At 33.5% G+C, this 14,713-nt stretch overlaps 1 protein-coding gene across 1 annotated transcript in view; it reads right to left on the bottom strand.

Moving 5' to 3' along the window:
- Nucleotides 1–1,540: 1,540 nt before the first annotated feature.
- The window catches only part of SHOC1 (shortage in chiasmata 1), a 45,854-nt gene continuing 32,681 nt past the window's right edge, over nucleotides 1,541–14,713 (bottom strand). The window contains exons 18-28 of the mRNA XM_054287554.1: nucleotides 14,004–14,073; nucleotides 13,216–13,400; nucleotides 12,610–12,715; nucleotides 10,871–10,982; nucleotides 9,834–9,955; nucleotides 8,795–8,888; nucleotides 7,604–7,735; nucleotides 6,026–6,175; nucleotides 4,868–5,008; nucleotides 4,063–4,627; nucleotides 1,541–1,676 (exon numbers count right to left, since the gene is read on the bottom strand). Coding sequence (XP_054143529.1) covers nucleotides 1,576–1,676; nucleotides 4,063–4,627; nucleotides 4,868–5,008; nucleotides 6,026–6,175; nucleotides 7,604–7,735; nucleotides 8,795–8,888; nucleotides 9,834–9,955; nucleotides 10,871–10,982; nucleotides 12,610–12,715; nucleotides 13,216–13,400; nucleotides 14,004–14,073 — 1,778 coding nt within the window. The 3' untranslated portion in view covers nucleotides 1,541–1,575. The remainder of the gene's footprint in view (nucleotides 1,677–4,062; nucleotides 4,628–4,867; nucleotides 5,009–6,025; nucleotides 6,176–7,603; nucleotides 7,736–8,794; nucleotides 8,889–9,833; nucleotides 9,956–10,870; nucleotides 10,983–12,609; nucleotides 12,716–13,215; nucleotides 13,401–14,003; nucleotides 14,074–14,713) is intronic.

Below are 14,713 nucleotides of genomic sequence, written 5' to 3'. Positions count from 1 at the left end.
CTGAGGCTTTATAGAGCTATACTTCAAAAAAACCCAGATTCCTGTTTTTTTGGGAGGTACTTCTGAACAACATAAACCATGATGCAAAAGAAGGAAAATGGTTAGGTCAGGTTACCACAAAAATGGACCATGGATAGTAAGCAAATTGCAACTTTTATTTCAGTCTTTCTCTTATTCTAGGAAACAGTGGCTTGTTGCAATTTTACTAGAAATCTTTTTATGTTACCACCTGTGAAAGGTATTTTCTCAAATCCTGCAAACTATGAATGTACAAATAATTCAGGAATATTACTGTGAACTAACATTGCAGTTAGTGCAGACATAGCTTATAAGAATTCAGTCAAAAAGCACACTCTGTTTTCTCTGAGAGACCAAATCTTTCTTCCCTAAGTGCTGGCTTCATTTACTGAAATAGTGAATATGTGCTTAATGAAGGCTTTATGTCAAGTAAGTATTTAAGTGCAAACATAAACCTTAAACTTGGTTGGTTTTCTTTTATTACCTTACCCCCTCACCCTCCCCCCCCCCCCCCCGCCCATTTCTGTTACTGCATCAAACTTAAGAAGATTGGTGAGTTTGAAACCTGAATCATCTCAGCTGAACACCACTGAACAGAGAAAGACATTCTGGAGCTGGCTGGCATGCTGGTACAACCATTTATGCATTTCTGTGGCAGACTGGAGTTACTGTCTACCATTGCTCCCACACGTATTTCCAGTTTTGTTGCCAGATCTTCTGATGGAAAGTGAGGGTTTGGGTACTATTCTATCATGTTCTTTAGATTACAACTGAGATAGATTTTTTTTTTTTTTGAAAATTCAATCTTTCACTCCTTGTAGTTGTACCCTATATCTGGATCTGCCTCCCAGATACCTTTCATCCCCCCACTTGCCAATGCCCTGCAGAAGGCTGGAAAGCATGGATGCCAACAAATGGCCTCCAGCAGGTTATGCAAAGGGTGAGGGTCACAGCTTAGTCCCCTGAATTAAATCTATGAGAATGCTAAATTTCAACACAGTCTTATTAGCATGTTGTCCATAAAACAAAGAGCTTTTTCCTAGACTGATTATGATTAAAAGGAGGTCAGGAACTTATTGTTCCTGAAGGACCTGTCAGAAGAACAGAAGTGGAACAGAACCCAAGGGACAGCTGCAAAAAGTCACAGCCGTAATTGCAAGAAATCTCTAAGACTCTGAGAAGCCTTGAGATGCCTTGAGATTCTGGCAGATCTAGCCCATCTTTACATTGGACAAGCAGCAGACTCAGGCAGCAAACACAGGTGCCTCACCCAGAGTGACCCTCGTGTTTCTGTTTCTTTTTCCTTTTTTTTTTTTTTTTAAATATTAAGAGTGATAAAGTAGCTGTATATCACCATGACAACAGAGAAGCCATAATTATCCAGCTTCAAGAAACTAGTTTGTTTAGCAACATTTTAAAAACATACAGAAGAATTCTGAGCTAGTAAGTATTTCCAAATCCTAATCACTTTCTAAAAACTAATAACAATAATTCATTTATTTCCCTTTAAAGAACGGAAAAAGAAAGAAGTATGTAATATGCAAATCTTCATTTTGTTCAAAAGAATTTAAGACGTGTTTGTCCATCTCTTCTTCCAGGGACTCTTTCATATGTCAATCTCCTTTTTTTGAACTCCTGCACTTCTGGAAATACTGAATCTGCAAAAGAAGTGGAAAAAACAAAAACCATGATAGTACAGCATATATGCAGACTTAACTGTGTGCTTCTCAGAAGCAGGAGCAGATTTTGGCTTTAACTAGTGTACTCCCTAAGAAAAGTATCAGCTGTCATAAAATAAAATGTGTACAGATTAATATTTGCTACTTCTTACTTCTACTGGCCTGTTTTATGCATATCGTCCTGCAACAGGAATATGGGACCTCATACAAAAAAAAATAAATCAACCTACACTTAACCACAAATCAGAAATATTTGTTTATTTCTATTTCATTAATACTACACCTAAATTATTCTATAATTATTGAAATTTAGTTCTTTTTAACCAGACAGTCATGTTTCTAAGTTGTTTTAAAAAGCTGCTTACATTCTTAAGATTCAAGTGCTTTTACAATAATGCATATGAGAAATTGCTTATTCAAAACAAGTTACTCTAAGGAAGTGAGGAAATTATATTTAGCCTTTATAAAAAGTATAGTCAGAAAGTGCTAAAACCGACCTAAGGATTTGATCTGTTCCAGTGGAAATACTGGCTTGGCATGGCGTCATGAATTATCTGTGGTTTAATGAGAGTTTTATCTGACATCAGAAGAAATCCTTGGGGTTTGTTCCCAGTGTGTCTTTCTAACTTGACTCTCTACATATTTCTTAAATTTTTGCTCTCAGAGGCTTTTATTGTATTAAGGTTAAGGTATGTTTTTTTTTGATAGGTTGATTGGGTTTTTTGGTTTGATTGGTTTTTAAATTTTTTGGGGGGGGGGGATGGTGGGTTTGCATTAGCATGCAAGACTATTTAGTATACTTATTTTCCCCCTGGTTAGTGAATTATAAAGTAGAACAAGCCTGTTCTTCCAAAATCTAAACCAAAAATTACTTTTCCTTGTTTTGTTTTGATTCACATTCAAGCATACTTTTGTCCTACTAGGCAAGAATAATAGAGAAAGCTTATCATTTGGAGATGACAGTATTTTCAGAACACTGTAAAATTGGTACCAGGAGAATCTGCCCTGATTTCTACTGAAATATATTGTAGAATTTTATGCTTTCAGTGCCAGTTACAGGTTACTGGAACATTTGTTTTCTATTCAGCAATACTGCAGGTCAGAATTTTAATTGCAGAGAAGCAAAAGGTCTGTTCAGAGTTTCTGTATGAACATTTAAATTTACACAGGCTGAAAATTAAGAGAAGTTTACTATGTCCAATTAACTTTTTCTCTCTTTATCTCCATAATTAGCCTAAGCAGTCAGTGAAAGAGTGATTTAAATTAGTTACTTAGGTTTTCATGAATGAGTGTGATCTGATTAGTGAAAGCATTTTAACGCTGTGCTGACCTTGTACCACCAAGAGATTTAATGACAGCTGCTAACAGACAAATCATAAATTAAGTAATCTGTAGTAGGTGTTAGGCACTTTTTAAAACAAACTTAATCTTGGATTTTTTTTTAAATCTGGCGTCTTACTAGCAGGGAAATAGAAGAATTAAAAAAAATACTACAATAAATGATCCAACAATATGTTGTCTGACAGGGACTGTCTTAGTTGCAAGACTCCATGGATACATATTATGGTTTATTAAAAAATGTTTCAAGCTTACTATATTTGATGGAGTAAACCAGGGATAAGAAAAGTACAAAAAAAGAAGAAGCCTAATATTTTGTATAAGGACTGAACACACTTTCAGGGTAAACAAAGTTTTGAAGTACACATCATACCATCTTTTTGAAACTATAAGCTTTGGAATGATTTCAAGTGGAGAGTTTAACCCTGGAGATACTAGCTAAAAATATTCCAAGAATAAGGAAGCTTATGAAACAAACTTAAAAGATTTTCAGAGTGCCATTTTTACTCCATTAGTGCCAACATCAAAATATAGCCATTACTAGAATCTGAATTTCACTCTCAGGATTTGCTGAATCTCCTTTTGGTCCTATGGAGAAAATAGAATTTTTTGTCTAAATCTATGTTTACAAAATAATATTTCCCATAACATTAAAATTAATTCTGGCATGTTCATTATCTATATTTTAGGCACTGTCAGAAAGAGAAAAGAAGCTGAATCTTATACTATTGAAGAGCTACGCTTTTCAATATTTACCAGGGAAAAATAATGGCAGTAACACTATTCTAGTTCATTTGGTTTGGCTCTTTTTTATTTAATACCCCAAGACATCTTTATGCTCAAAACAAAACATGTATCACAGAAGAGATATATATGCAAGTACATATTAGCAAAGGGAACATGCAACATTGTTGGGCTGAATTTGATTAAAGAACTATTTAAATAAAAGATAAAGTACAGTCTTACAACTTTGCAGTTGAGTAACAAAAAGAATTTCAGCAAAATCTTCAACTTACTTTGGACCTACCTGTTTTAATTTTTTCCTTTGTCCATAAGAATGGAGACCTTTTTTTCCTCTTTCCTTTAGATGTTTCACCTATTTGGCTAAAATTCAGATTTTGAAGCTCATCCGTATCATCAAAGAAATCAGATAGAAAACCATCGTGAGCAAATGAATTATGTGGGCCTGTGGATGAAGAATCATTCCACAGGGACTGGTCGATCTGAATTTCTGGGCTTTTAAATGTTGTGTCTCTAAATTCATCTAGAAAACTCTTAGAGCTCTCCTGAGGTGCACAGTCACTGAAAGCTGCAAAGAAATCCTGTTTTTCAGAGTCTTTGGAAGAATAATCAGAGCTATTATGCATTCTGAAAGGCTGCCTTTGAACATGGAGAGAATTTTTAACTTCTGGATGACCAAAATCTTCATTGTCCTTTGATACAGCAAAGAAATCCAGCTTTCTCCTTGTAATTACATCTGATGAGCATGCTTTCTTTTGCATACAGCTTGGAAGATCAGACTTTAAAAAACCCTTATGATGATTCAGTGGAGGATTTAGGGCTTCAGCATTCATATGAGATGGTCCTGGTAGAGAACAATTTGAACCATTTTATATGGAGAATGAAAGATTAGCTTATTTTCTCCATTTTACAGAAAACCAAGATGTAATTGAGAATTGTGATTGCCGTCTGTCTCATCAGAATAACTGACCTTACCATGATTAGAAAATAAAGATTCTAATACATTCAAATTTTTCACTTGGTTTCAAAGGAGACACATTTTACTAGTAATTCAAGTTATTACCTGTGCTGTTTTGTGCCTTATCAAGCAGCTCTAAAATCTGACAATTTTGTTTATTATCAAGATACAATGTGTTGACTTTATTCTGGTTTTCTGGGTGTGATGCACTTTTCACTGTTTTTTCTAGAGCAGCAGCATTTAGGCTGTATGAAGATATCATGTCACTGAAATGCTGAAATTATGAAGAAAGTATTTGTTAGGAATGTTGATGATACATCACTACTTGGTCTACATTTCCAAGTACAAAAAGTTAAATCAGTTGTTAAGATTCTGAGATGTATAAATTTTTGTTTACTGGAACCAAAAAAAAGACTTACCAAAGCAGGAGAGGCATGTACAGTACACAATGTACCTGTCTTACATCTATAAACAGATTAATAGTCTCTGTTTCGAAACACAGGAGAAGCAATATCTTAATAATACAATTTATTCTCCTTCATTACTCCAAGACTGTAGGAAGCAGTCTGCAATTGGCACCTATCATGCATCACAGAGGAATTTAACTGAGCTTTTTCTGCCAATAAAGATGGCTTTACACATTTACAGTTAAAACAATAGTATGCAAAATTTCACATCCAGGGCTCAAATACCTGTTCACTTGCTCCTTCACCTTAATGGAATGCTTCACCTTAAATGAATGGTGTCCTCAGCCATTTTCTTGAATGATAAAATATGTGTATTTTTCATTGAATTAGATGACTATATTCAGTATACAATTTTCCCAGACTTGACCCAAAAGTAGGAACAGTACGAGCACACAATTCTTCATCTCTACGGCTGTGTCAAACACTTAGTGCTATGAGGGAGGGAGGCAGGCAGGCAGGCAGGAAGGAAGGAAAGAGGGACGGAAGCCCTGCAAATACTTAATTGGAAAACATCTTTTACATTAGAAATACACAATACTCAATATTGTGAAGCTTGAGGAGGAAGTTGATCAAATGAGTATTTTTCCAGTTAAGGAAATGCTCTCATTATTTTCCCACAAACAAAACGGTGACTTGACAAAATCTGCTGAGAATCAGCAGACTCAACATTTGGGATATGAATGATATTCTAAAACCTGTAATTAATTTTTAAATGACACCAGCAAATGCACATTTAGCATAAGATTTAAAAAAAACCAACAAAACAACCACATATTACAACAGAGCAAAAAAATGATATAGTACATAAAATAATTTTCACCAACCTTTAAAACTTTTTTTGGAGCCTGTGGCAGTAGTTCCTGGAGTTGATCAAAGCTTGCAAGAAATAATCTGTTCAGTGATGATCCCTTCTTTAACATAAACTGGGCAACCAAAGGATTGATACATGGAAAAGTAAGCAGGCATTTCTCTGGCTGGAAATGGAAATTATTTTGTTAGACTGAGATCTGACAAATTTTTTATCCTTTTTTTTCCTGTTCTCCAAAGTCACATCTTATTGAATAAGTCCTAGAGTATATAATAGAAAGACAGCTTTCAAACAGTGCACTTTTATAGTCCAATAAAAACTAATGTTTTTTTAGTATCATTTCTGAAAAAGAATAAGTTCTGCATAACCATTTGACAAAAAGCAAGTCTAAAGATGTTTATTTTCTAAACCTTAAAACCAGTGAATAACTTAAACTTGATTTTAAAATGCATGGCCAGATTTACTAATGCTCCATTTTAAAGTGAATTACCTAGATCAACATAAACCGACAAAACTGGTTCTGTTTTACAAAAGTTGTATTTGCTAAGTTGTATTTGCTAAGTTGTATTTGCTTTTGCCACCTGTCAATGAAACAGGTGGCAAAAGCAGGAGTTGTCAAGGGGAGGATGAATGTCACAAACAGGGCAGCATGTTGAGAGTAGCTTGTTTTCAGTGTCAGCTTCCTGTTCCTGACTTTCATAAAACAATGCCAAGATCAAATATTTTTAACAGACACAATACATTCTACGTTCTTTACCAGTATCCTTAATCTCTAAATTGGAAAACTTACAATCAAATACCCCGCTCTTGAAAGGCCATATATATTGCCTTGCTTTATAATGCCTCTGAATTTTGCAAAGCCGAAAACAATCTCAGCTTTACAAGAGTTCAAAGCTGTCTCATAAAATGAACAAATCTATACATTTAATTTGAGAAACTTACTAGACAAGTTAAAGGATATAATATATTTGATGGGGATTGATGGGCCTGTTCCAGCATTTACTGGAATATGAGTTAAACAAGTAACTGCAGGAGTTAAACAAGATTTTTCCATCTGTTACTGAAGCAAGTCAGCAAGCAATGCCACTGACTTAAGTAATGGATCAGCAGTGCTGAATTTGGCTTCCTGCCCAAGTGAGCCACTGTATGTTTTTCTTTTACAATTTGGGTAGTTTTTTAAACCTACTGCCTAGAACTATAGAACTGTACAAATTGGCAAGTAGATGTGTTGGATAAACCTCCCTACAGTTTAATTGTGAAGCCACAGGGAAAGTCCAAGTTGCATCTAATTGTACTAACAAAGATGATGAAAATATTACACACACACACACACACACACAGATATATATATGTATGTATATATACATGTCTTTGCATATATACTAGAAATATGCTTGTATATCTATCTATCTATCCATCTATATCTGCATCTATCTATCTATCTATCTATCTATATCTGCATATATATATATATATATACATACACACAAATATAATAATGCTTATTTTAATAGAACTACAACAAAAAACCCTAAATCTTTATGAATTTTAGAAACAGGAAGAAAACTGTCAATTCATAGGAAGATGAGCAAACCTCAGATGGTAAGATAGAAAGCCAGGATTTGTCCAGCCACTCATGAGGGCTGATATTAGATGCTATCAAAACGTTGTCAGCAATCTGACGAATTACCAGTGCTGTCTCTTCAATCCCTGGCGTAAGAACTACCTAAAAGTGATACATAATACTCTTGGTTAAAACTTACTCTAAGCAGTGTATTAATTTGCCCCAGACATTGACATGTCAACTAAAGGTCACCCTGAACACAAGAGTCAGTACTGCTGAGTAATTAAACCTGATCAAATCTGATCCATGCTTATCATGCAGAAAAACTTCAACCTTTGACCTGGCTGCAAATCACACTCCTTATTTATGAAGATCCTATGTAGGTGAAATTAACTTATTTATCCTAAAGGTCTTTAATATGTGATCAAGTTTCTGGTCATAACATGAGCTCCTAATAAAACAGGCAATTGTGAGATGCCTACTACAATTTAAGATGATGTGTAACACTTTGAAGCTATCATTTCCATAAAAGCTACACTGGTGAGTACATGAAATGAAAAAGCTTTGTCCTCTATTCATCCTCATAACTCTCATTTAATCAGGTAAATTTTATACAAACTTTAATATGCAAATAATAATGACTTCATAAAGATCTGCACTCAATATTGGCTGCAAATAAATGGAAAAACGTGCCTAAAAAGATATCACTTCGTTCAAAAATATAAGTTACCTACAATTTGGTAAGCTGAATGAAACTTATGCCCCATTTTTTTAATGTTGATTATTCTAGATACTAAAACAGATTTTCTAGATTATCTGATTTTTAAAGAAAGAAGTTAACCTATCTTGTCACATTTAAAAAGCACACTAGCTGACAGCAAATAATTTATTTTTTTCTTCTGTCACATCAGCAACAAAATATTGATCTGAAACTTCAAATTAAGACATAAGAAAGATTAATATATATTCTAATAATTTATTAAAGGTATGATTCCATTTTATGACTCCTAGTTATGAAAATATTTCATCTGCTATTTGATTCTGATTCAACTTGTATTGCAGTCAACACAGTCTTTTCACTGACTTTAGCAGCACTGAATTAAGACCTCCTCCTCCTATTTAAGTAATTTTGAGCTATTTTATGTTTTTGATGTAGAAGGCATACTTGATTGAGCTTTTTAGAAATAGCATATCATGAAGATTAATACAGAAAAAAGTTACCTTCACTTCAAACTCTTCTGACTTCTGTGTAAGTTCAATTAGAGTGGCATAAATTAAGACAAGGTTAAGCAGAGTATTTCCCTTGAGACTGTACCTGTAAAACAGTTTCACTGGATCATTAATATTTGATATGCACATTTAATAATCTCAAACCATTTGTTCCATATCTTCATAAATATCTGTTTCATTTTCTGGAATTCAGAATACTGATACAGTTGGAGCATTAATATCTGTGGAAAGAAAACTAGAATATATTCTACAGACTGACTGCTGAAGGACTGTAAGGAAAGGAAACAGTAGTCTACAGAAGAGCAAGTCTGGTCTGAAGCAAAAGGTATGGATCAAGGTCAGTCACTGGAGACACGGGAGGAAAAACAGAGAAGAAATTACCACTTGCTTACAGAAAAAAATCTCAAAAGAGGTAATAAATTAATGTTTATGAACTACGTCAATAGAAGTTGTGCTTCCACTGCAAAAGGAGAACTACTGATGCACTGGAAGAACACTTAAAGAATATTTCAAGTTGCAAATAATATACAATGCAAATTATATACAATGGTATTAACACAGTAATTCATAACCATGCATTTGTATGGGTTCATTTACTTCAAACAGATGTAAGAATAATTCCAGTATTTCATATCTTTGGAGTTGTGAAATTTCCGGACCTGTTGATTTCAAGTATATCTCATGTTAATATTGGCTGCCTCAAACTCTGTTATTTTATAATGACCATTTCTTTATCATTGGTGTAAGATTGAAAATAGTCTCACAAATAAAGAACTTATCTGAGCTTTTGGTGGTCTCCAGTGATCATTATTACTTTTACAATTCCACTAAGTTTTTCAGTAGGAGCATGACAACATTTTAACTAAGTGAAAAATCCAAAGCACACTAGAAATATGAGCTTACAATATTTGTATTGTTCTAAGAGAAATGTATTCCTACAGAGAAGTTCAAAGATAAATGAGTATCAACTTGTTTTAATAAGCAGTTTTCTTTAGTGACAAGTTTGTTACAAAAGAATTTAGTAACTTACTCTAAACTCAGTCTTTCTTTGGAATAGAAAATAATCCAACAGCACATATATTGGAGTGATAATGCCATCAGCCTTGATATTACAGTGTCACAGGAGTCCTCATAATTTAGTTCTTCGACACTCTACCAGGGATTTTAAATAAAGAGTAAAAACTAAATAAATACATTACCATGGCTGCCCCTAGCTTTTAATGAGAATCAATATAATATGCAGAAACTAGATCAAACATAAATACAGCTAAATAATGTAAGCATTAAGGACACATATGAGATTTGGGAGAACTAGTTTGTATTCCCAACTTTTATTTTCTTTGAACTCCAAAAGGCTGATTCAAGCTTTATGCCTTTTCTTCCTTCCTTCCTCTAAAAGGAAACAGTGATAATACCTTTTTAGGCTGTTCTCAATATTTTTTGTGAACTTTAATAATGCAAAATATTGTTATAAACTTCTGAAGTACTTACTTGGCCTATACAAGTCATATCATACCTACACGAACTATATAAAGTACATCACTAATTGCAGCAGCTAGTAAGAATGTCTTTGCTGTACTTGTAATACTAATTGATTATTTTATTATGTATCTATCTTTCAGAAGCAGTTCTTCTACCTGTAATCTGTCTTGTTGCATACCAGAATATAAGTAGTATGCTATTGCTTAAACTATTATTCTATAGATTAATTCAGATAACCATCTGAAATGGAAGGAATTAATATGCACACTAGTAAGAGAATAGAACCACAAACACATTTAATTGGTAGCTACAAAATTTTACATAACCCTCTTTTGAAGTATGCATTCTTTAACTACATTTTGTAAAATCAAATCACAGGTCAAATGTTACTTCAATGAAGAAACTGAGAACATTTCAAACTAGTCAAACTGGCACAGACTTTTAGGGTTAATGATTTGTGATGTGAAACAATGCATGAATTAAATAAGATTATGGGGAAGAAAAGATGTGTCAGAAGTCTGAAGATATGGCCTAGAAGTGACTGAACACATAACAGAATTTGGACACCGTAGTTTAATTTTGTACCTGCAGAAAGATAGCAGTGCATTCATCTACTGTCAGCACAACATATCGATCTGCACTTCCAAAGAGCCTTAAGGAGTAACTGCTGCTTCTTTCAACAAAGGTAATGCTGTACCTGAAAAAGTAAAATTATTTCATTAAAACTCAGACAAGTAAAATAATACTATTTTCTTAAAGGAAATGGATAACAGACACCCCTTAATACAGTTTTTTAATTAGTCTTGATAGTCTTGATCTTTCTCAAATGCTCAGTTCACTTTAAGATATGTTCACATTTGAATAAAACATATCAATGTAGCAGTAATTAAATTATATTGCTAACTGCATTGAGTATGACCTTGACATCCAGGCTTTGAGTTTACAAAAAATATAGTGGTAACAGAAACTAAGATAGATACTTAGAAACTTTTTCTGACTTTACATACTGCATTTCTTTTCCTCCTTTCATGATTGTGCAGCATAAAGCTGCACAATCATGAAAAGAGGAAAACTGCCTGATTGCCATTGGTATGATCCTAAAATTTCTGAGTGACTTAAAACTGCCAGCAGTAAAGGTTCCTGTTGTGTTTTACTAGGAAATGCAAGAAACCTAAACCTGAATCTGCCAGTGTGTCCTCTAGAAACTTGTATGGACAGTGTATTCAGATATTTTAAAAAAGTAAACTCTTCCCTTTTCTGAAATTGTACAGCTCTTTGCTCACCTATTTAACTCCCTCACCAGTGCTAAAAGAAGCTAGTGAAAAAGTAATAAAACATTGTTCCCTATGGCCAGGCTGAACAGAGAACTTGAACAAGTCAGAGTAAAAGCATATCAGATTATGTGTTCAAATTTTAAATGTCAGACATATATTTTTTCTCCCTACTGAATTGTAATTAGAAACAGACCAAAAATGGCTCCACAGCTGACTCAAGGATATACCCAGGATTAACACTGGCATGTCTGTGCCACAATATGATGAAATCAACTATCTGTATCTCTGTCACTATGTTTGAGCTGCTCTGCTCCCTATTTCTTTGTTTCAGTGTTTCTTTGTTTCTTTCATTCTTTCTTTTCTTTTTTTTTACTTTCCCCTCATGAGACATAAGGTAGCTTTACCAAGTATTTATTACTGTGAGAGCAAAATTCAAGAAAATTTTGTCAAAGAAATAGTAAAGAAGCACAATGATTTACAACCCTAGCAGTATTCATACAGGTTATAGAGCACTAAAAATTAAGCGAATAGTGGACTTGAATTTTATGAATAAATTAGCTTTTGTTTTAAACTTAGCCTCTCCTAAACACTGTGATGCACCAGAAAATAAGATGTTTTACTATTGTTCAGTTTGAGTATTTAGCATAGCTTCAGTGGATACAAACAACAGCAACAAAAAGCAATTTTTATGAAGAATTAAATACAAAATCTTCCAAGGACCAAGAAGCACTAAAGAAAAGAAAAGCTTGTGAACATCATGATTTTCAGAGAAAAACAGACAATTAAAAAAGTTGTTCTGATTTAAAAATACCAGCTACAATTTAAAAATTTGTACAATTCCATTCTGGTTGGCATGTGTGTGAATCTCTAGTACTAAGTTATCAACTTAGCAGAAAAAACTATATTCTTGTCTCTTAAAGAGCTAATAGTGTAATTGCAGAAATGTATGTGATAGCCAAGTAGACGACTAATACATGATAGAGTAGAACAAAATACGTGTGCTGAAAATCTGAAGATAAATAGCCCACAGAAGCCCTTCTTTTCACTCACTTGGATTCAAAAAGCTGAAGAATATCTGGCATATTGATAAGACCTTCAGTTGTCAGAAATACATATGGAATCTGTACTTCCAGAAGAAAGGAACCACCATGATTCCCTGAAACATTTTGTATAAGTAAGATAATAGTTTAATAAGCAAAAAACTATAGATACATCAAATGGACATTCAAAAATGCATCTTTTATTAATCTCCAATAAAATACTTCCACTCCATCCTTTTTCCCCCCCAAAATGAAACTCCCTTGAATCTTTTTGAAATTATGCTGAAATTCAGACTCTTTTTAGATCTGCAGCATTCCCTTAGAATGAGGAAGGGTGGATACAGTTTGCAGAAGCTGTAAACAACTTATGAACTTGGCACAAGTCTCTTATAAACCCACATGTACTCCTACATCCTGGCCAAAACTAGGCTTACACTCAAATAAAAACACCTTCTTGCTGCATAGATAACCTAGCTCTGTTTGCTGAGCTTTAGCCCTCATAACGTTTTACTCATTCTCTTCCACAGGCATAAGAATGTAGCATTTTATGGAACAGAAAATGTTTTCTTTTCATATGTCAGTCTAACTGTTTATTACAATTCTGGAGAACACTTACCCATTTGTCTTGTTTCAGGGAAGGTGGTTTTAAAAGTCATGTAAGTAACATTCAGATTTTTGCACAGATTTTTCCAGCCAGAATTTTCAGAATAATCATACTCCATTACTAGTGAGAAGTGTGTCCAAGGGAAGTCAGCTCCAATTTGCTGATTATGTACAATAATGCAGGAATATCTACTAAGACTTAAAAAAACCCCCCAAAAAATATGAATAAAAATAAATGTAGGTAGAAATACCCTCAACAAAATAAACAAGAACAAACTAAACTCAGTTTTACTTTGACAATTCCAACTGCTAAAGTGTATTTACAAAAATATATTTACCATTCCTGGCTAAGGTTCCAACTCCTTTAAAAGTTAATTTAAAAATCAAAAGCTGTACTCTTCCTCCAACAATTATCTGCCTAAAATATTATATATTTCAGAATGTCATAATTTGTAATTTCTTCTGTTATGCCCTTTCACCATCTTTTTCTATAACAAGCAAACATCATGTTTCTCTACGCATTTCTCTTTTTCTAAACAGGCAAAACAACATATAAAGAATATGCAATTGTTTGTTCCTAAATTTCCTCTAGGCCTCAATAAGCATTTTTCTAGAGTGGACAAAATTCTCAACACTAAAAATGAAGCTATAGCTGAAAACTACAGCTATCAAACTAATACTACCATGAAAACTTTACTCCAGACTGGAAAGACTCATGAAAAGGAACTAAAGTAACTGAAGTTTCACTGACCTTAGTCTAGACTAAAGAATTTTTTTTCATGAATAAAGAATTTAACTTACTTGCTTATGATCTCTTTACAACTTAAAGGGCTTCCTTTTTTCTCAGAATTCAAATTCACAGCTTTCAAGCCTGTTAAAAAAATAAAATTAAACAGTTGATGAAATAAATAAGCCTCTGTGACTATGAATCAACACACAACAGTAAGTAGCAAATGTGGAAAACCACAGGTTATTAAAATTTTAAGTCTTATATAGTCTATCTTGCTGAAGTCCTCTACAATTTCTGCATTGTATTGTTGGATGTAATGATTTAGAAACTTCCTTCTCAGAAACCAAGGAAAAAGTAATGCAAACAAGTTTAATGTCTCAGAAACTCACAACCCTGTTACCTTAAAATGAAAAATTAAAGGGTAATACAAAAGGAAGCACATTTGCCCCTTTATAAATTAAATTTCTTTACACTTTTTGTACATTTGAAATTTTAACTGGAAGATGTATCTAAGAAGGAATGTTGGTTCTACACAAGTGCCTTTTTTCAAAAGCGTAGGATTGACCTGTGTTTGCAAACAAGTCTTAAGATCTTAAAACAAATAAAGCTCTTTTCATTAAATATTATTATTAGTAAAAGCGTTGCGAACATGCCTCCTCCCTTTCAAAACATTCTAAAAGACAGACTTTCTTCTGCTAAGAGCATGGGAAATCTAACTTTATTTTTAAAGGCAAAAGAACAGCACAATACACAACACTTGGTAAGGTTCAAGCAAATAGGA

This window comes from Melozone crissalis, unplaced genomic scaffold (assembly GCF_028551555.1).
Source record: "Melozone crissalis strain CALT ecotype California unplaced genomic scaffold, PUWL_Pcris_2 ptg000005l_1, whole genome shotgun sequence".
Classification (NCBI taxonomy): Eukaryota; Metazoa; Chordata; class Aves; order Passeriformes; family Passerellidae; genus Melozone; species Melozone crissalis.
The sequence above is the reverse complement of the archived record's forward strand: the minus strand, read 5'-3'. Positions and strand labels throughout refer to the sequence as shown.